At 36.4% G+C, this 22,951-nt stretch overlaps 1 protein-coding gene across 3 annotated transcripts in view; it reads left to right on the top strand.

Moving 5' to 3' along the window:
• The window catches only part of Cfap69 (cilia and flagella associated protein 69), a 50,390-nt gene extending 28,665 nt beyond the window's left edge, over positions 1-21,725 (top strand). For 2 of the 3 annotated variants that reach the window (XM_042684679.1, XM_042684678.1), the window contains exons 14-23: positions 4,517-4,635; positions 6,291-6,409; positions 8,410-8,491; positions 10,294-10,486; positions 12,655-12,792; positions 13,632-13,708; positions 15,782-15,979; positions 18,429-18,515; positions 21,283-21,387; positions 21,522-21,725. In XM_042684679.1, coding sequence (XP_042540613.1) covers positions 4,517-4,635; positions 6,291-6,409; positions 8,410-8,491; positions 10,294-10,486; positions 12,655-12,792; positions 13,632-13,708; positions 15,782-15,979; positions 18,429-18,515; positions 21,283-21,387; positions 21,522-21,692 — 1,289 coding nt within the window. In that variant the 3' untranslated portion in view covers positions 21,693-21,725. The remainder of the gene's footprint in view (positions 1-4,516; positions 4,636-6,290; positions 6,410-8,409; positions 8,492-10,293; positions 10,487-12,654; positions 12,793-13,631; positions 13,709-15,781; positions 15,980-18,428; positions 18,516-21,282; positions 21,388-21,521) is intronic. The other variant, XM_042684680.1, reaches the window with a different exon arrangement.
• The last annotated feature ends 1,226 nt before the right edge of the window (positions 21,726-22,951 follow it).

Genomic DNA, 22,951 nt, shown 5'->3' with positions numbered 1-22,951 from the left:
ATTGCAAATAAGGGAAACCATGGGGCCTCTGTTTCTTTGGGCCTGGCTTACTTCCACTTCATATAATTTTTCCAAGTCTTTCCATTTCCTAACAAATGGGGCAATGTCATTCTTTCTGATGGAGGCATAGAATTCCATTGTGTATATATACCACATTTTCTTGATACATTCATCTAATGAGGAGCATCTGGGTTGGTTCCATATCTTAGCTATGGTAAATAACGCTGCAATAAACATAGTTGTGCTGGGAGCTTTAGTGTGGTCTTGTTTGTAAACATTTGGGTAAATGCCCAAAAGTGGGATTGCTGGGTCATAGGGGAGCTCTATGTGGAGTCTTTTGAAGAACCTCCATACTACTCGCAAAGTGGTTGAACAAGTTTACACTCCCACCAACTATGCAGTAAGGTTCCCTTCTGTCCACATCCCCTCCAGCATCTGTTCTTGTTAGAGTTCTTGATTTTTGCCATTCTAAGTGGAGTGAGGTGGTATCTCAATGTTGTTTTGATTTGCATTTCTTTTATGGCTAGGGAGGTTGAGCATTTCTTCATGTGTCTATTGGCCATCCTTCTTTCCTCTTCAGAGAAGTTTCTCTTTAAGGCTTTAGCCCACTTATTTATTGGGCAGTTGTTTCTTTGAGGATTTGTTGTTGGGGGATTTAATTTTTTGAGTTCCAGGTATATTTTAGATATGAGACCCTTGTCTGTTGTATGGCTAGTGAAGATCTTCTCCCAATCCGTGGACTTTCTATTGATCTTGCTAGCTATGTCCTTTGCCATGCAGAAGCTCTGCAATTTCATGCAATCCCATTTGTCCAACCTTTCTTTGATTTGTTGTGTTTCTGGGTCTCTATTAAGAAAATTTGGGCCTGTGCCAAGGAGACCTAGGGTTTCTCCTATTCCATCCTGTAATGTTTTCAGAGTGTCTGCTGTGACTCTGAGGTCTTTGATCCATTTGGAGTTGATTCTGGTGCATGGTGATAGATTAGGATCTAGCTTTAGTTTTCTACAAGTGATTAACCAATTTTGCCAGCACCATTTACTGAAAAGGCTGTCTTTCTTCCATTCTATTTTTTTAGCTCCCTTATGGAAGATTAGATGGCTGTAGGTCTGTGGGTTCATTTCTGGGTTTTCAGTTCTATTCCATTGGTCCTGAGGTCTGTTCTTATGCCAGTACCAAGCTGTTTTGATTATTATGGCTTTGTAGTAGAGTTTGAAATTTGGTATTGATATTCCTCCAGCACTGTTCTTTCTGTTAAAGATCATTTTTGCTATTCGGGGTCTTTTATTGTTCCATATGAACTTTTGGATTGCCTCTTCTATTTCCTTGAAGAATGAGGTTGGAATATTTATAGGTATCGCATTGAATTTGTTTTGTCCCAAACATTTTTCTACAAACTTACTTTGCTTTAAATTTTTAATCTTTGTTTTATTTTGTAAATCAGATTTTCTTCTTATCAAAATGCCATAATCACTAATCCTTTAATCCTCAATTCAGAGGCCATTTCATCAATGATTATCTCTTTTTAAAATACTGTTGTTCTTCTACTAATAAGATCAAACTTTTTGGCCAAGCCTTTTGGAACCATTTTAAAAGAGGATAACATTACATTTGGCATATCAAAACACTGATGAATTAGTACAACAGAAACATATAAAGGAGTTTCTTTTATGGAACAAAATATCAAAAAATCTTTTATTTTCAATTCATAATTAAAGCTGATTTCCATCTTATTAAAAATCATATTTTAGCCCTAACTTTTTCTTACTTTGCAAAGTTAGAGTGGTTTCCCCCTTCATATTCAACAGCTGCCTCCTATAAATGATAGGAAGTCAACTCACCGTATCATTGGCATTGGCATCCATGAATTCAACCCCCCATGGATAAAAAGTAGAAAAAGAAAAGAAGTAAGCATGAACTGTACTGATCATATATAGACTGTTTTTGTCATTTTCTCAACAACATAAGAACTGTTTTCTTAGCATTTTAAAGTTAGAGTGCACAGGAAGAAATGCATGGCTTATATGCAAATACTACATCATTTTACACAGGGGATCTGAGCATCCTAGATTTTGATACCCAGGAAAAGTCTAGAATCAAGAAAAAACATGACCTTAAAAAAAAAAAGTCTAGAATCAATCATATAACATATCAGGAAACATATGTAATGTGTTATCTCTGTATTACTGTGACACATACCTCAGATAAATCAACTTATATAGGAAATGAATGCATAGTTTGGCTCAAAAGTTTCAGTCCATGGTCAGTAGCTCATTGCTTTTGGACCTATGGTAAAGCAGTATATCGTGATGGCAGCAGTTGGTAGGGCAAGCCACTCACCTCTGGTGGCATAGAAGCTGGCGAGAAACAAAAAGAGGCCAGAGTCCCAATATCCCAATATCTCCTCCTTCCACAATATCCTCCTCCAGCACTTCCCAATAGCACCATAGACTGGGGCCAAACCTTAAATATATGGCTTCTAAACTAAACCCCTGCTAGATGCTTATTGCAAAGACCTACACAAAGTACCTTCCTTCTGTCTTTAGGAGAAAGGGATGGTGCTCTCCATTGTGTATAGGAAAAAATTATATTTTTGGAAGGGGGACTGGACAAGACATTTACCTTCTTGCTAAGAAGCTTACTTTTGAGAGTAAAAGTAAGGGCCTCCTCATTTTTATTATTATTTTTTATTTTTTGGGGGGGTCCGGTCGTGGGGCCTGAACTCTGGGCCTGGGCGCTGTCCCTCAGCTCTTCAGCTCAAGGCTAGCGCTCTACCACCTGAGCCACAGTGCCACTTCCAGCTTTTTTTCTTTTTGCTTATGTGGTGCTAGGGAATCGAACCCAGGGCCTCATGCATGCAAGGCGGCCTCATTTTTAATCTAACAGGATTTTCTAGTAACATGCTCAAAAAATATAATAGGTACCTTCTGTGTAGATTAAAGAATTGCAACTGTGTACAGGGATCAGGATCTCCCTTTTAAGAACAACATACATACATACATATGTATACATATATATATATATATATATATATATGGAGAGAGAGAGAGAGAGAGAGAGAGAAATCATGTAAGTTACCCTTTACCATCAATTAGGCATATAGTGTGTAAATGTCACAGAAACTAATGAGTGTGAGTGGTTTTGAAGCTTGTGCAATCTTAGAAACCTATGAGAGGAAAGGTAGTTTAAAAATGGAAAGAGATTAGTCTTTCCAGCAAAGAGAGTATGAGGAGAAACAGTGCTAAAATATTCATGATGATATGTTTAAAGATAGCTAAGTGTTTTATGCATACAAATGCTATAAGGCAAGGTTAATTTTATAGTCAGGAACCAAGCTAGAAAAGGTTTTAAGTTTGAATTTCATCCCAAATGAAAAGACATTGGGGGTTTTGGTCCTGATACTTTATATGCAATATTTACTATATTATCAGAAAGAGAATCTCAAAGAAATAGAATGATTTAAGCTATAATAAAGAGAGGATAAAGACAGTGAGTTAATGGGTACCTAAATATGAAGAAATTAATTCCATATTAGTGTACTATATGTTACTGACTCAGGCAAATCTATGAACATACACCCAGACAGAGAAAATGAGACTTTCTAGAAGAAAACTGGAGACTGAGGGCCAGTCCATAGGAGTTTTTTGAAGGCACCCCTGATAAAGGAACAATAGACCCTCTGTCCATGCCACATTCTGATTACACGAGTTTAATTTATTCTTTAAAGGACCAAGAATAGTTCCCCAGGGCCAATTATTAGGGAGTGTCTTCTTTGGAAATGTGACTTCATACCTTCTTTCTAATGACAGTTAAGAGAGGGGAAAAAATGACTTTTGTGAATTATTTAAGCCTAAAAGATGGTTCTTTTATTGTAAGTGACATTTTAGTTACTGTTTTTAAGTCCTTTGCAGTTTTGATTGCAAAGGGAGGATTTTAAAGGATAGAGAATGCTGATCTCAAAAGTTATTGAAGAGCAATTTCAAGTAGATATAAGGAGAAGATGCCAAAAGAAGTAACAGACAGAAGACACACTTAGAGAGCTCATTCACGTGTATTGGCTTTGTAACCACAAGAGATGGAGCAAAGTACAATCATACATTTTGGTTATATATTTATAAAGGCACTCATCTCTACCGCTTGAATGTCTACATACTTTTAAAGAGAGTTTGGCAGGCAAAGATTCAGTTTATTAGGGCATCTTTTAAAGACACTCCATTAGTTCTGTGCTACAAATTAATCTATGTGAGACTAATGATTGTATTTGAGACATTCTGTATTCATGGAAACACAATTGGGTCTATGTAGGAATTCTATATATATGAGGGTACTGATGGATGAGTATTAAGAGTTTAAGGAGTCTTTATCATACTCAGTCGACAGCCTCTAGATTATTATGCAATGAAAATAGCCCTAAGTAGTTTCTAAGTAGTTTCTCTAGCCAAAGAAACTTTTAGAAGAGCTTTTTCAGCAGCAACTGACCAAAACAAAATAATTTTATTCTTTAAAATTTTCATACCAGGAATCTTCAAAAATACAATAAAGGATCCCAATGAAAAGGAAGAGGCCATTGTTTTAGAAATCCAATCTGATATATTACTTATTTTATCTGGCCTTTGTGAGTATCATATTCAAAGGAAGGTATGTATTACTGTAAATGTAAATTTTGTTCAGCTCTCCCAAACACCTAGGAAGCCAATAAATATTTTTTAATTCTGTCAAAGCGCAATTTAATATCTTATAATAAAGATATTATTTTAATATTACTTGCAGTGTAATAAAGTATTCTGATGTTTTTATAATTAAAATATTGCTCATAGCAAATGCATGATTTTAAATAGATTATTTGGTGTAGGTTTGACAAGCATATACCAGCTTAACCTATACTCCAATTTGAGCATATACATTTCTTTGTACATTCCCATGTCTGTATGAAATTGCCTTATCTCCTTAGCAACCATGCCTCCTCTTAGCCACGGGTTGATTTGTCTATTCTTTAACACTGTCTTACTGGAATCACTGGTGTTTATGACTTATTCCCATTACCTAGAAAAAATAACATATTCTTAAATATATCACTAGTGCTGCATTATCAATAGTTTCATTTTATTACTTGATAGTACTCTATTGTATGAGTATACCAAAATATGTTTGTTCATTCCCCTATTGATAGACATTTGGGGACATTGTGAACAATTCTCCAATGAACATTCTCAAATTAGGCTTTTTTGTGGGTATAATGTTTTAATTTCTCTTGAATACATACCTAAGAATTGAATTGCTTGACATAAAGTAAATATATGCTTATTATTATGAGAAACTGACGAATAGTTTTCCAAAGTGAACTGTATTATTGTTCCTGTTGTTTAGATTTCAATTGGGCTCATATCTAAAACTGAAAGTTAGAATAAGAATGAACTAGTAGCTCACACCTATAATCTTAGCTACTCGGGAGGCTGTGATCTGAGGATCACAGCTTGAAGCCAATCCCCAGCAGAAAAGGCCAGAGACTCTTATCTCTGAATAGCCTTGAGCAAAAATGCTCCAGGACTGCACCCAAGCCCTGAGTTCAAGCCCCATGACCAACCAAAAAAAAAAGTGAAGAAAAAGAAGGAGGAAGGAAGGAAGGAAGAGAGAGAAAGAGAGAGAGGGAGGGAGGGAAAGGAGGGAAAAAGAAAGGAAGGAAAGCAAAGTCACAATGATTAGACAGACAGATTTGGGGGAAAGGCAACAGAAATAATGCATATCGAGTTAGCACCCTGCCTTAGTACCACTTCTTGTGTTTTTCTTTCCTGTGTCTGTGCTTGCTAGGAACCAGATGAAAACAAGGCAATACAGAGACAATGGTCAGGGGAAAATACTAAATGCTAATCATTTCATACAAATTAATAAAAGCATAACTACTATTAGTTAAACATCTACTTTCTCTGAGAGCATTATCTTCTATGATAGTTGTTAATATCTCATAGCCATCTGATGTAATTCTATACTGTTTTCATCTTAACATGGAAAAATCCACAGGGTAAGACTCACAGTTATTTTTTAAAGAAAAATAGAAAATACCCACATTTTGAAGCGACATTAAGTAGATGTGTTGATTAATACCCTCTCTTTAAATGATTCACTCTATAAAACTTTGTTTTAAATTCCAGAGAACAAGTTACAAATGCAATTTTTTATTGCCACTAACAATATTTTTCTCATAGAAAAATAGTTTCATGGGATAGGATGAAGTGGAGAAATAAGATATTACATATATATTTTGAGAAATTATTTAAAACAAATCTTTTAAACAGGAAATTTTTGGAACTGAAGGGGTGAATATAATTCTCCATGTAATGAAAACTGACCCCAAGAAGTTACAGAGTGGATTGGGTTATAATGTGCTTCTTTTTAGTACATTGGACAGCATTTGGTAAGTATTACTGTAATTAAGTTCAGTAGAATCACAGTTGAAGAAAACTTATTCTACTATGTACATCAATATTCTCCCTTAAAACTTTACCAAAAAAATCACTTTCTCCATGTCTTTTTCATAGATAACCTAAAGTGATGCCATTGTCATTTGGAAAACAATATTGATTATTTTTCAAATAGAAAAGACCTGGTGAGAAGAAAACTAGCACCCACTGTTGCTCATATAGAGTGCTCTTATCCTTTGCCTCTGTTTCTAGGATTTCTGCTCATTTAAAATTAGCAACCAATATCCAGATGTTTCTATATTGAGTTGTTTTAATAGTTATATATTCTTACTGAGGCTGGATAGCTGGTATAGTAAGTTTTCCAATTTTTTTCTACACTATCAGGAATTTAAGTAATGTCTAAATCTTCAGAATTTTGAGAAACAGAATCAATAGAAATTATATATGAATACTGAAAAGTCCCAAATTAGAAAAAAAAATCAACAAGCTACACACCTAGGAGAGCTGGTGATGTGGTTCCTCTCTGTGATTGAATGCCTGAGAATTAGGAGAGCCAACACTGGTAGGCTGGTAGGCTGGTAGGCTTGAGACCAAGGGAAGCCAGTTTTTCAGTTTGAGTCTGAAGGCTTGCATCCCAGTTCAGCTATCAAGCAGATTTCTTACTTATTCAGCCCTTTTGTTCTGTTCAGATCTTCAATTGACTGTAAATTGGGAGAGCCATCTGCTTTCTTCACTAATTCAGCTGGTTATATCAGCCAGGAAAACTCTTATAGATTTAACTGCCTAGTCACATAAAGGTATAGAAAAACCTATAACCATATAAGTTGGCAGAACAAAGTTCTTGAATTTTTGAGTGCCCAACTCTACCCTCCATGTGGAAGCCCCATCAAACTGGCCATGAAACAAGCAGAGAAACAAGGCATCTTGTTTTCAAAAGAGAACCATATTTACCCAGGAGGGTAAGCATAGCCTCCTGGAAGGAACCAGGAATGAGTGTCCATACTACCACTATTACCAGCAAGTAACTTTTTCAGCTATATTCACACTGGAAAACAATAAAAATAGCCATGACAGCAACTTCAGTCCTTCACTCCAACATGATCTGCAGGCTCATCAGCAAATAATCTCAACTGCAAATATAAGATCAGTAATTGTCAAATATTTGAGGTATGCTAATACTGTGTGAGAGATAACAAGTAGATAAACTGTGTAAAAATAGTTCTTAAGGGGTGGGAAGGTGGCTCAGTGGTAGAACGCTTGCCTTGCATGCATGAGGCCCTGGGTTCGATTCCTCAGCACCACATAAGCAAAAAGAAAAAAGCCAGAAGTGGCACTGTGGCTCAAGTGGTAGAGCGCTAGCCTTGAGCTGAAGAGCTGAGGGACAGCGCCCAGGCCCAGAGTTCAGGCCCCATGACCGGAACTCCCCCCCCCCAAAAAAAAAATAGTTCTTAAAGAAAACAGTGAAGATGTTTCAGAATAATGCCATGAAAGCACAGCACAGCAGAGTGGTGCACTTACATTAGGCAAACTAGGCAAGCCGGGAACCGGTGGCTCACGCCTGTAATCCTAGTTACTCAGGAGGCTGAGATCTGAGGATCACAGTTCAAAGCCATCCCGGGCAGGAAACTCCGTGACCCTCTTATCTCCAATAAACCACTAGAAAACTGGAAGTGGCACTGTGGCTCAAGTGGTAGAGCGCTCTCCTTGAGCTGAAGAGCATGGGGACAGCGCCCAGGCCCAGAGTTCAAGCTCCATGACCGACCAAAAAAAAAAAAAGAACTAGGCACCAAGGAGGAAAAATTAACTAGAATTACTTAAGATAGTCGAAGTTAAACTACACTGGTGAAGTTTCTCCAAAGTTCTGTTTGTAAGTAAGAGTCAATTGTTATCTAAGTCAGTTACTAAAAAAAGTTTTCCTTGAGAGTGTTTGGATAGACAGAAAGCTCTACAAAATGAATTTAATAGTGAACAAGTAACTTTCCTTTAATTTAAGGTGCTGTATTTTGGGATGTTATCCCTCAGAGGATTATTTTCTTGAAAAGGAAGGCATTTTTCTCCTTTTGGATATATTGGCAGTAAGTATGGTTACAACAATTTTAAGACAAAAGATAAGTAGGTCTGTGTTAAACTTGGCAAACCAGGTACTACAGAACCCATGTTTGTGAATGATTGTGCACCTTCATTATGCTCAAATGTATTCTTTTACACCAAATCTCTCTGGAGTCTCAAAAAACACTTAAAGAAATACTCTAAAAACTCCTCCAGTTAAGAAATCAAGTTTACTCAGGTCACTGTTTCCAAATACAAGCAGACAGAGGTTTGGGTTTATTCTCTGTACTCCATCAACTTGCCAACAGTGTGTGATGAACTAATCTATAAAAGAAACCAGACACGTGTTAATAACATAACCTTCCCTGTAGTATTAAAAGTTAGTGTCCACATTAGACAAAAGTAAGCATTATTAAAGAATTGTGTGTGATTGGAGGCAGTATGTTGAGGCCCGGTGTGTCTTGACCATTGTTTTATTTTACAGGATGAGCTGGAGCCAGCCTACTGAGGCCTCATTTAAAGACTGTCACCATTAGCAGTTGTGAATAATATAAACCTCAGTTCTAAGTGGGTCCATAGGCAAAATGATATGTGAGGAAGACAATGTAAAATGTTGAGAGATTCTCATGCAAAGTTCTAGCTATGTCATGTCTTATGATTGCCACCATTCTTGATTTTATTAACAGAATAATAAGTCTACTTTAACAAATGTCATTATTTGTGTTTCTAAAAGAAAATTGGTAAATTACTAATTTTCACCTGTACATCAGGATAACAACAGTATTTAACTTATCACACCATTGGAAGGATTAAATGTATGATACTGCATGTGTGCCTGTGCACACATACATATACATATGGTGTACATATGAACCTGGGTGTGCATGTACATACACATATGCATCAGTATATACACATATGCATTACTAATACGTATTATGTATTAGGCACATATTGCTATGAGTTTGCTATTATATTATTGTTATTTTATGTTTACTGTAGATCAATCCAATAAACTTAATTATAAAATATTTTAATCAAGTTTCTATATTAATTTCAACCCTTTTTTTGCTGGTCCTGGTGCTTGAACTCAGGGCCTGGGTACTGTCCCTGAGCTAGTGCTCTACCACTTGGGCCACAGCACCACTTCTGGTTTTTTCTTGTTGTTTATTGGAGATAAGAGCCTCACAAACTCCTGCCCAGATTGGCTTAAATCTGTGATCTTCAGTTCTCAGCTTCATAGGTAGCTAGGACTATAGGTATGAGCCACCTGTACACAGCTTAATTTCAGCCTTTTACATTTGCCTCTCCAAAAACTGAAATATACTATTTTTAAAAGTCTCTTCATTAAGGAGTCTGCTTAACATAGCTCTTCTAGGATATTTATCTGGAATTACCAAAATAATTTTTAGCAATAATTAGATATTATTCAGAGCTTGCTGTGTGTCAGGAAGCTTCATAAAGCTGATCCCATAGTTCACATCTGTAATCCTAGCTACTTAGAAGCCTGAGATTTAAGGATTTCAGTTCAAAGCCAGCCAAAACAAGAAGGTCCATAGACTTATCTTCCATTAACCACCAAAAGGCCAGAAGTAGAGCTGTGGCTCAAGTAGTAGAGTGCTAGCCTTAAGCACAAAAATTCAGGCACAGCAAAAAATCAAGGCAAAACTTTGCAGGTAATAGTACCTTTTATAAAAGGAAATATCCTTTAAATTAAAAAGGTTATATGTTTCTTTGCCACATGGAAAAGCATATCTCCCTTTTTTAGAAAGATAATCATTCTTAATATTTATCATAACTCTTTTCTTTTTCTGTTTTCTTACTGAAGTTGAACCAAAAGAAGTTCTGCAATTTAATACTTGGAATAATGGTTGAATTTTGTGATAATCCCAAAACTGCAGCTCATATCAATGCCTGGAGAGGGAAAAAGGATCAGACAGCTGCTAGTCTTTTAATTAAATTGTGGAGAAAAGAAGAAAAAGAACTAGGAGTAAAACGGGACAAAAATGGGAAGATTGTTGGTAAGTATATTTATAATTGTTGGTAGATACTATTAGATGTATTTTTTTATAAATAGATCATTAAAGAGTATTTGATAATATGAAGAACACAAAGTCATAATATGTGCATCTTATCATATAAAATGATATTTATCAGATGGACACCAGTGGCTCATGCCTGAAATCCTAGCTATCCAGGAGGCTGAGATATGGGGATCACAGTTCAAAGCCAGCCTGGGTGGAAAAGTCCCAGTGAGAGTCTAATCCAATTAACTACTCAAAAACTGGAAGTTGAGGTATAGCTCAAAGTGGTAGAGTACTAGCCTTGAGCAAAAAGAGCTTAAGGCCAGCGCCCAGGCCCTTAGTTTAATCCCCAGAATCTACCAACAATGAACTCAAGGAAATTGATACAGAGGTTTTATCTATGTTGCTATCTTTGTTTTCTTTTCTTTTTGTCTTGTTTGTTGGTTTATCTGTCTTTTGGAGGGTAAGGAGAGGCACAGAAAAGGTGGGACAGAGGCTAACCAAATGCAGCATTGATACTCACTAGACCCTATGTTGAAAATGAGCTATATGACTTGTGGGTAGGGATCGGAGGGGAAAACTGGGAAAGAGCAAAGGAAAGGGTAACATTGTCCAAAAAGAAATGTACTTTTACCTCATTTATGTAACTCCAACCTCTCTGTGCATCACCTTTAAATAACAATTTTTTTAATTTTTAAAGAAAATATGAAGACTTTGCCCCACTTTCTAAAGTTTTTGAAGAATTTACCAACATACTTTGAACAATTGGAAGTAATCTAAGCAAATCGGTAATAGGTTTATATTTTTGTAAAATGTTCCCAAAAGTTGTATTTGGCTGTGTTCTTTAACTCAAAAACAAATAGTTCTTTATAAGGAAATTTAATTAGATGTCCTGCTTTTAAAAGTGCATTCAGGAACATATGCCTACCAATAAAGTTTGGGGATGTAAATAACATGCTTGGAAGCAAATTTTACAATTTATCGTTAATAAGTGTTTGTGTAACTTACTTTTTACATGAAGAATATATTGTTTTCTAATAAAAAATCAATCAAGTGTTCATAGTTTTTATTATCTTACTTTAATGAGGCTTAGTGTCAGAATGTATTGTTCTCTTACATATTCCATAATACTACATCTTCTGAAGCCCTCAAGATTCTTTTCTTTTTTTTATTGTGAAAATACCGTATAGAAGGCCCTCAAGATTCTTAATGTGGAAGACACCCCAAAACTACAGGGATGGGCTTAAGTGGTGCTTTCCCATGGCATATCTATGCCATGTGCTCCTTTTCTCTGCCAGATTTCTTTTTTTTTGGGGGGGGGGCGGAGGGGTTCCAGTCATGGGGCCTAAACTGTGGGCCTGGGCACTGTCCCTCAGCTCTTCAGCTCAAGGCTAGCACTCTACCACTTGAGCCACAGCGCCACTTCCGGCTTTTTTCTTTTTGCTTATGTGGTGCTGAGGAATCGAACCCAGGGCCTCATGCATGCAAGGCAAGTGCTCTACCACTGAGCCACCTTCCCAGCCCCCAGATTTCTTTTCTAATACACTTTCCTATCACATTTTTTAAATTCTCACTGTGATTTTATAAAAGCATTACTATTTTTTAATGAAAATCTACTGGTGATATCTGAATTTTGATCTATATCATAATAAAAATAGCTTTTATATTAGTAGCGTAGTATTAAAAACAAAATTGAAGGAAGTGACATTGTTAATCAGACATTATTTTGTTTCTGGATCTCAAAAATTTTAGAAGTTTATTTATATAAGAATTCCACAGCCAATGAATAATTTTGTAAGATTTTCGTATTTCATACAAGTAATATAAATTAAAGCTTTATGGGTTGCCACAGAATAGAAAGGAAAACTTCTGATTATATGTTCAACAAAGCGTGGCTATAAATGTAGCTCAGTAGTAAAGGGTTTGCCTAGCATGAATAGGCTTCTTTATCTACCAAGGGAGGGAAAAGATGAGAGGAGAAAGGTAACTATATATGAAACTATAACTAGAGAGAGAGATAGATGGCACTGTTTTCCTGTTGTAATGTTGTAATACAGTTTATACGTAGATGTTGTAATACAGTTTATACGTAGATCAAACCCTCAGGATTATTTACTTTCATTTTTATCTGCCCCTTTTACATTTTCATGCTATCTAATGATTAGATACAAAGAACCCTCTATTTACTAGTTTTCAAGAAGAGCAAAAAATCATTCCACTGCCTGCTAACTGCCCATCCATTGCAGTTATGGATGTTGCTGAGAATATCAGAGCAAAAATTTACGCAGTTTTGGGCAAACTAGGTAAGAAGCTGCTTCTGCTCCTCTGTGTTTCTGAGTGTTACTGTAGAGTCCATTCCTCTGTGAATCAACTTTCCTGTATGCAAATAAATGCATGTTCTATTGTCTCCCAATACATAAGCAGCAATGCTGACCACAGAGTCTCTAAGTCAGCAGTACTTTTTAAAAGTTTCCAGTGTGCAGCCAGGACTAAAGAAGTTAGTTTAGATGTTTAGGGTTAAACATTAACATTCTGAATTACCTGAGTCTTTTTTGGGTTGGGTTGGGTTGGGGATTTTTTAAGTCTTTGCTTTCATTAATGAAAAAGTTCTCTTAAACTTGGGCTTCTAACCACAACATTGAAAGTGTTTGGTCTGCTCGGAAGAACGGCCCCTTCTCACTTCTCTTCACCTGACTGAATCAGCAAAGGATCCGGGCCTCCTGGTCACATCTCCCTCAGACAGTGAGGTTTCCAGGCATCACTTCTGCATCCCCTCTGGTCCCACTTCCTGCCTTTTCTTATACAGTCTGGCTCAGCACGAGTCCCCCTCTCTTTCTTTTTCTCTTCTACCTTCTCCTCAGTGTCCTCACCACTCCATCTCTTGCGGGTGCCCAGTTTGCCCCTCCTCCTAATAAACTCTTTTCTGCTTAAACCATGTGGAAGTTTCCTTTCTGTGAACCTTACAGAAAGGATGATTTCTCTTCTAATGCCTAGATAAGGATGATCTGGCAGGAGAAGCTGATTTTCACACAAAGTTTTCATACATCAGGATTATAACACAAGTAAATGTTTACATTTATTTTTATGATAAATACATGCTTCTTGGAATCAAAGTGATTTTCTCTTTATACACTTGGTTTAGATTTTGAAAATTTACCTGGTCTATCTGCTGAAGATTTTGTCACCCTCTGTATCATACACAGATATCTTGATTTTAAAGTAAGTGTAATTTTAATAACTTTATTATTAAAATATTTTGTAGCAGAAAATAAATTGAGAAATAAAATATATGATCATATCTGTATACACATGCTTTTTCATGTATAGTTTTTATTTTGTATCAATGCTGTTTAAAAAACATTAAATTGGTATTTTTCAAGGAATAAAATTCCATCCAATGGGCTGGGAAGGTGGCTCAGTGGTAGAGTGCTTACCTTGCATACATAAGGTCCTGGGTTTTATTCTTCAGTACCACAAAAGCAGAAAAAGCCAGAAGTGGCGCTATGTCTCGAGTGGTAGAGCGCTAGCCTTGAGCTGAAGAGGTGAGGGACAGTGTCCAGGTCCAGAGTTCAGGCCCCATGACTGGCCAAAATAATAAAAAATTAAAAAAATAAAATTAAATTAAAATTCCACCCAACTATGTATTTATAAAAGAAGATGATATTACTGATATAGAGCTGTTACGGAACCTAACAGAAATTTATCATATAATTTTTTTTCTTTGGAGAGCATCAGGAGTTAAAATAAATTATATTTATTAAAGACCACTTACAGGAAGTGGCGCTGTGGCTCAAGTGGTAGAACGCTAGTATTTTTTTTTCATGTTTTCTTTTCTTTTTTTAATTATGAAAATACCATACAGAGGGGTTACAATTACATGGGCAAGATAATGAGTACATTTCTTATCAAGCATTCTTGCCTAGAGCGCTAGTCTTGAGCTTGAAGAACTGAGGGCAGTGCACAGGCCCAGAGTTTAAGCCCCACAACTGACAAAAAGAAAATCAAAGACCACTTATGTATTATTTTATCAATATATTATTAATCATCATTTCACCAAAGTCAGTTAAACGAAATAAAGTTGACTACTGTCTATATTTTTAATCAGTAATTAAATGCTTTTGCAGTTTTAAGAAAATCTTCAGTAAATATCCTTTTTCTACTAATTTTGAATGAATGAATTTTAATGAATAAGCTCATACTTTGCAAACAATATTAGTTATCAAATTGTTAGCTGCATAAATACGTCTCTAGTTTTAAATACTCCAGCACATTCATATCAGAATATGAGATGAAGCTATTGGCTGATGGAACCATAGAACTAACATTCAATTGTGACTTGTCTTCGCTAGGTAAGGGCCAGTGAGTGCTCGACCTGAATGGGGTCCCAGGAATTCATGTGTTCATTCTCCTACCAGTTCAGCTTGACCTAGCCTTCATTATGGGGATTTAGGAAGGAAAAGTAGCACTAGTTCAGAAAATTGAGAATAGCAATTTCTGTGGTAACTAACTAAACAAAGCAACTATAATCCAAAGGGCATGGAGTACAGCAGAGAACTAGGTATAGATAGGTGGTAGATCTCTATAAATGAACACACTAAATCACTGAAAAACATTTTATACTCTACTTTTTTTCTTTTAGTGCTAGTTCCAGGGCTTGAAATCAGGGCCCCTTACCCTTACTCAGCATTATGCTTACAGCTGCCATTCCACCACTTGAGCCACACCTCCAATCCAGTTGGGTTTTTTGTTTTGTTTTTGTTTTAGTTTTTGTTTTAACTTTTTAACTGGAGTTAGAGTCGCACAGAGTTTTCTTCCTGTGCTGGCTTCAAACCATGATCTTCAGATCTCAGACTCTCATTACAGGTGTAAACTAGGCACTTGGTAAATTACTTCTGAATACTCAAATGTAACTAGTTCCTAAGTCATTCCCAATAAACGACTTATCCCTTTATCCCCCAAAAGTAAATTAAAAAGCTTGAATGTTTTTTGTTTTGTTTTTTTGGTCAGTCGTGGGGCTAGAACTCTAGGCCTGGGCGCTGTCTCTGAGTCAAAGCTAGCGCCCTACCACTTGAGCCACAGTGTCATTCATTTCTGGCTTTTTCTGTTAATGTGATGCTGAGGAATCAAACCCAGGGCCTCATGCATGGGAAGCAAGTACTCTACCGCTAAGCTACCTTCCCAGCCTCAAACAAAGCTTGAATGTTAACAGGAGTGACCACCCACATAAAAAAGATGACCTAATTGTATCAACTATTTTTGGCTAATTTAATTTTGTAAACTTCTGTTAAACAGGTTGGAGAAATATGGAATGAAATATACGAAGAAATAAAATTGGAAAAGTTAAGTCCAGTCACTTCAGATAGAACAATTTTGGAATCTATTATAACAGCATCACAAAATATTGGAAAGATGGTTGTTTCTTTGCAAAGTGAAATGATTGAAAGCCAAATACGCCAAGATATGCAAAATGAACAAAAAGTGTATTCAAAAGTAAGCCACAGAAACTATTGTTTGAAGCACAGGATGCTAATTTCAAACTATAAACTATATATAGGACATATATTTATGAATATTTTAGGCTGGATTTATTTTGTTTTCTCATACTTACTGTGAGTGTCTTCTGGCAGTTTTAAAAGAAATCATGGAACTAAGAATTTAAGCTTTAATATGTTCAATAATGTTTATGGCATTATAATTATTATTATATTTCTATAGTCATATTTTAACAGGTAAAGAGAACCCAAATCACTTCCGTTTTCTGAAATGTTCAATAAGGCTCCAAAAATTATAGCTTATTTAAATGTATATATCTAACAAATTCTGTAAGATCATTTATTTGAATTTACATGCATAAGTCCATAAGAGCGAAAGTTGGCCCTATTCTCTCATTCTTACTAGTTTGCAACTAGTAATCAATCAAATTCATCCTCATCCCAGTGCCAAAATACTATGAGCACCCATTCTACAAATCAGAGGAAAAACTGGTCTTTGGCTATTTCTAATCTGTAAAGGCTTATCAGGAGCATATCACTTGTTTGCCTAAAGCTACAAGGGCAGAAAAGTGAATGGGTCTTTGTTTTTGAGCAGGTAAGTGGTCTCTTAAATGAACTTGCCCAGAAATATGGTGATTCTTCACTTCTGCTTTGTGATCTTTTATAAGTACAGTTATGTACTTTAAATTCTTTTTGGTGATTTCCAAAGTATTTGCTAACGCCTGACTTTTTCACATAGACTATAAATATATCTTCAGCCTCGTAGGAACAATGTGGGTGTGCACTTATGGAGTCCACTCCATCTTATACACCTAGTTGAACAAAAGTTTTACTTCCTAAATATTTTTATGCTCATGTTTGGCACTCTACTACTTGAGCCATACCTCCACTCTTACAAGGCTTTTTAAAAAATGTAAATCCTGCCATTTAACCTATGGTTTGTTCTGTGATGCACCTTATGCTGCTTTGTTATCACCATTAGTGCTTTTAAATACCAGGATGTTTGACATAGTAACTAAATGTTGGGGCTGGGAAGATGGCTCAGTGGTAGAGTGCTTGCCTTGCATGCATGAGGCCCTGGGTTCCATTCCTCAGCACCACATAAGCAGAAAAAGCCAGAAGTGCCGCTGTGGCTCAAGTGGTAGAGCACTAGCCTTGAACTGAACTGCTGAGGGAAGCGCCCAGGCACAGAGTTCAGACCCCACAACCAACAACAACAAAAAAAAGTAACTAAATGATGTTTATTATAACAGGTAGCCTGTTGAGAATACATTTTGTAGTTTGTCAGTCACTTCTCTAGATTACATGGCCACAACAAATTTGATACTCACAAAAAGTGCCTGCCGTGATACTCACTTAATTAGAAGTAGTTTCACCAACATAATTTTGTCCAAACTAATTTTCAGCAGCCACCAGGGAATGTCTTATTTTTTCCTGTGAATTTACTGTTAAATCATGTATTTAGTATACTTTGGATTGTATTATTTTCATAAATGATAATCATGTAAAACAATCAGTCTTGCTGAGAATTACTATTAAAATAGCAGTTATGCACCAGGTGCTGCTGGCTCATACCTGTAATCCTAGCTGCTCAAGGGCTGAGATCTGAGAATTACAATTTGAAGCCACCCAATGCTGGAAAGTCCATGAGACTTGTATCTCCAAAACACTACAAAAAGAGCCAGAAGTGAAGCTGTGGCTCAAGTGGTAGAACACTAGCCTTAAACACAAAAGCTCAGTGGCAGCACCCAGGCTGCCAGCAAAAATAAAATTACATATACATATACATATACATATATATATATATATATATATATATACATGTAAGGTATATTAAATAGTTTCATTAGGTAGCCGATAAAGTGAACACCACGCCCTATTCAGGCCGGAGAAGGTTTTTTACAGAACTGCTGCCCCTGCCATGCATGGTGGAGAAGCATGGCTAAAAAGGAAAGGGGTGGGGGGGAGGGAACCCACCTCTGGACCAGGACTTATCTAGGCCAGGGATAGGAAGAGGTGTGGTGGGGGAAAGGTGTGGCCACACTGGATCTGGATATGACCTCAGTGTCTGGGACCCTCCTAAGGTCAGATGGGAGGCATAAGACCAGAGGAGGCCCAGGATGTGACTTAGCAGGAGGGGAAGGTGACTGCTTCCAGGTCTGACAATTACCTAGGTACTGGTACAGATACTGGGCAGAGACTTAGCCAAGAGGTAGGGAGGTGTCCCTGTGCAGACCTTACAATACATATTCATCAGTTTTACATTATTTTTATGGGAAAATAAATAAAACTTCAGTCACTTAATGAGTTTTTTAAAATTTAAGTTCTATGAATACTTAATCCTTTTTGATAAACAAGCCTAAAATTTACCTTAAGCAAATAAGAGGGACTTCTCTAAGCCCTTTAGTATTCTTTTATCAATACTATAATCCTCAATTATCTTTCAGATACAAGGAACAAACAAGCAAAGAGAACTGGCTAATAAGTCATGGGAAAATTTCTTGGCTAGAACATCTAATATTAAAACACTAAAGGTAAGATTTGAAAGTTATTATTTAAAAAGTTATTATAAATAACCAGCTGTACAGGACATGTATTTTTCAAAATGAGTATGTATTTACTATCTTCTGATGGCCTATCTGTAGAATACACACATTATTAGAGTCTCACATGCAATTTAAGTAGCCCAAACTGCATTTTCAGTCACAGGAAAGGCTGCTTTGCATTTGATTTGGAAGGACAGAGAAAGTGCAAGGGTGATGTTCACGCCCAGGTAAAGGAAGATGATAGCCAGGAATGAGCAGGAGAACTGCATTACTTTCCACTTTGAGCCTTCATATTCAAATATTTTTGTAAGAATCAGAGTAAACAGGAAAGGCAGCTACCCCATAGTACTCTCTCCACAAGGACTTTTACCCTGGGTAATTACTGAAAGAACTCAAAGTTGAAGTAGGAAGTTGATACAAACATCCCTTTAGGGGGAAAATGTGGTAAGTTGCTTCAGCTAAGAGAAAATAGTCTAAAAAATGCTCATAACAATCCTATAATGCATTTTGCATTATCATGAGTCCCTTGGATATTTCATTGAATACTACATAATATTGGTATTGGTAAGTGTTGTTAATTCATGAAAATAGAGGAACATAAGTGAGAAAGCAAAACATAAGAACAAGCCTGCTCAAGTTACCAGATACCTCCCCTTTCTTTCTAACTTCTTCCTAACTTCATGGGATAATCTTACAATTACCTCTATTTTTCATGAAAAGAAACTTCTTCCTGAAGATCATTTGTTGCTTCACACATCACCTGTTCTATGCCTTTAGTATTGATATGGGAACAATTGAACAAATTATATAATTTATGTTATTCTGAATGTTTGAAACATTTAAGTATACAGAACTGGTACATAATTTATGCATCCTAATTTTTAATTGCTAATATAAAGGTGATATACAGAAAGGTTACAATTACAAGTAAAGAACACATTTCTTTTTGAACAATGTCACCCCTTCTCTGGCTCTCTCCCAGCTTGCCCCTCCCATCCTCACACACACAAGTTATATAGTTCATTTTCAATATAGTATCTAATGAGTACCACTACTGCAATTGTTCACCCTTCGTCCATTTCTGTGACCCTCTTGCCCTCCCAAGGACAGATAAAGAAACTAACAAGACAAAAAATAAAGGAAACAAAGACAGCAACAAAGAAAAAAAACTCTTGTATCCATTTCCTGGAGTTCATACCCATAAATATTACTTTATATGTCATATGCAGATAGGTATTGCACCTTGGTGTTCCTCTCCTAAGAATATCCTCCTTTCGTCTCACTGTGTATGAATGCCTAGAGTCCTGTACAACTTATCATATATCTCAGTGTCTTTTATATCTAATTTCCACATATTAGAGAGAACATGAGCCTTCTGAGTTTGGCTTACCTCACTTAACATGATTTGTTCTAGTTCCACCCATTTCCCTGCAAATGACATTATTTCACTCTTTCTACTGGCTAAAGGTGCCACATTTTTTTTTGATCCACTCATCTGAGCTGTTTCCATATCTTGGCTATTGTGAATAGTGCAGCAATGAACATGGATGTGCAGGTGTCTTTATCATGTCTTTATCATGGCTGCGTTGAAGGGAAGATCCATGTTTCCTTTTTGGTTTTTTGTTTTTGTCAGTCATGGGGTTTGAACCCTGTTCCTAGGCACTGTCCCTCAGCTTCTCAGCTTAAGGCTTACACTTTACTACTTGAGCCATAACACCACTTCTGGTTTTCTGAGTGGCTTATTGGAGATAAGAGTCTCACAGACTTTCCTGCCCTTGCTGGCTTTGAGCCGCAATCCTCAAATCTCAGCCTCCTGAGTAGCTAGGATTACAGGCATGAGCCACCACGCCTGGCCAATGTTTAGTTTTTTGAAGAATCGTTAGACTGCTATCCAGAGTGGTGGTACTATTCACATTCCCACCAACAGTGCAGTAGGGTACCTTTTACCCCTCATCCCCAACATTTGTTGTTGTTCAAATTTTCAATATTGGCTAATCTAACTGGAGTGAGATGGAATCTCAGAGTAGTTTTGATTTGCATTTCCTTTTTGGCCAGTGATGATGAGCATTTCCTCATATGTTTCTTTGCCATTCTTTCTTCTTCTGATAAAGCTCTCCTTAGTTTCCATGCTCACTTAGTGACTGGTTTATTAGGTTTGGGAGGGGGTAGTTTCTTGAATTCCTTGTATAAACTGGATATTAGACCTTTGTCTGATATATTGAGTTTATTCCCAGGTACTTTATTTTTTTAGGCTATTGCAAATGGAGTTGTTTTCCTTATTTCCCTTTCTGCTTGTACATTTTTGATATACAGAAAGGCTACTGATTTCTGTGGGTTTGTTTTGTGTCTTGATACTTTGCCAAAGTTATCAATCAATTCTAGTAGCTTGTATACATCCTGTTTAGAAACATTCATAGTTTGATACAAATATAGTATCTTATTAAATTATGTGTTAATGAAATCTGACTTCCTGAAGACCTGCTTTACTCTTTGGTCAAATCTGACCATTTCCTCAGGAAATCATTGGATTATTTTTTTAGGTTCCTGATGTCTCTTTACTTTACAAAAGATTCAACTTAACACTAATAACTATCTTCTAAGCCTAAATGCATAAATGCAGACAAATCCAGAACTGCCTGAGAAATAGCAAAAAGTAATCCAAATGCAATAAAATGTACCTTTAATCTTTATGTGTAATTATTAATATGAGTTAATGCTTTAATAACAACTATTTCCTTTCTAACTTAATCTTCAGAAAGCAAAGAAGCTTCAAGAAAAGGCTATAGAATCTTCCAAATACAATGAACGACCACATAATGCAGTATGTCACCGAACAGTTATTAAAGGCCTTAACACAACGGTAAGATTATTTTCCTCCACATTGTTTTCTTAATATTAAGTTTAGACCCTCAACATGTTATTTCTGTAGGATAACTTTTTTTTCCTCACTGAGACTTTTTAAAAATACTTAGGTATTTACATTTGCTTTTTTAGGTATCCTCTGGTCCGGTAGTAACAGTGGAAAGCACGCCTGTCCGTTTATTGGGAGGCCCTCTAGCTGATACAGATATTGCTCTTAAAAAGCTCCCTGTTCGAGGAGGAGCCTTGCAGAAGGTGAAAACAGTCAAAATTCTGAATGAGCCAAAAAAGAGTATTCCTACCTAAGAAGAGACACTAGAGGCCTTTTGAAATAAATTCTGCTTTTAATTTTCAGGAAAATATATATTTATATTTAAATGTAAAGCAAATATTTTAGAGTACATATTTTAGTAAAATTCTACAAAAATAAGGACATATAGATTATTTTTTGAGAATATCAACATATAATAATTGGGCAAGTTGCTAGAAAAGACTGAAACCATAGTCACAAACTTTTTTGGGTTTCAATTCTCCTTCTATTATAGAGGCTCCATAACATATATATATATATATGTACATATATATATATATATATATACACACACACACACACACACACATATATCTAAAAGTAACATAGTCTAAGCGTTGTTTTATCAAGGAACTGCAACTATGTTAGTGGGATCTTTTTCTTTTCTGGCTTCTGGTTTATATTTTCTCAGGTTCATACCCAGCACAGAAGAGTGTATGACTGTTTCTCAATAGTTTTTGCAACTGTCTCTGCATGGTGGAACCCTTGACTAGGTAGCTACATGCCACTCTTTACCTCATTATGACACTAGTCAAATCTGAGCACTCTCTACATCTGAAACCAGAACCAGACCAAAACCATCCAAAATATGGAAAGGGAATCAAGGATCAAGTGACTGTTATCAGAAGTATATCCATGTATAAACAACAACAAATGTGTTGGTCATAGTAAAGTAAGTTTTATCTGCTGTATAAGGCAAACCTTAAGAGCTAAACAGTAACACTGAAAATATGGAGATCAACTTTCATTCCCTAATAGGGAAGTAAAAGATAGAATAGGGTGTGGTGTTTCCCTTCCTTTGCTAGTAGCAGTAGCTCATCAAGGAATAGAAGGAAGGTGCCATAAGGCAGGGTGTATTGCAAAGTGTCCATGTCTCTAGATGCCAATGTGGCTTTTCCACGTCTTATCTTCATCACCATCAAACCCTTCCTCCAGCCAGGAAAGCACAAAGTTGAATTCTTGTCCAGTGCATGGAGAGAGAAAAATCTGTTGTTTTCTTAGTCAGAAAAGTTAACTGGCATTTATTTCATCAGCAAAATGGTAAAGGTGTAACAACTGGCTCTCTAGGGTAAAAAGCTCTGAATTACAGCATTGGCTAATTTGCATGGCCAAAATCAAGCATATATATACACCCTTTTTTTTTTTTGGTCGGTTGTGGGGGCTGAACTCTGGGACTGAGCACTGTCCCTCAGCTCTTTAGCTCAAGGCTAGTGCCCTACCACTTGAGCCACAGCACTACTTCTGGCTTTTTCTT

Source organism: Dipodomys spectabilis, unplaced genomic scaffold (genome assembly GCF_019054845.1).
Source record: "Dipodomys spectabilis isolate Male_0828 unplaced genomic scaffold, ASM1905484v1 ptg000089l, whole genome shotgun sequence".
NCBI classification, from domain to species: domain Eukaryota; kingdom Metazoa; phylum Chordata; class Mammalia; order Rodentia; family Heteromyidae; genus Dipodomys; species Dipodomys spectabilis.
Note: the sequence above shows the minus strand (reverse complement) of the source record. Positions and strands in the feature narration are given on the sequence as shown.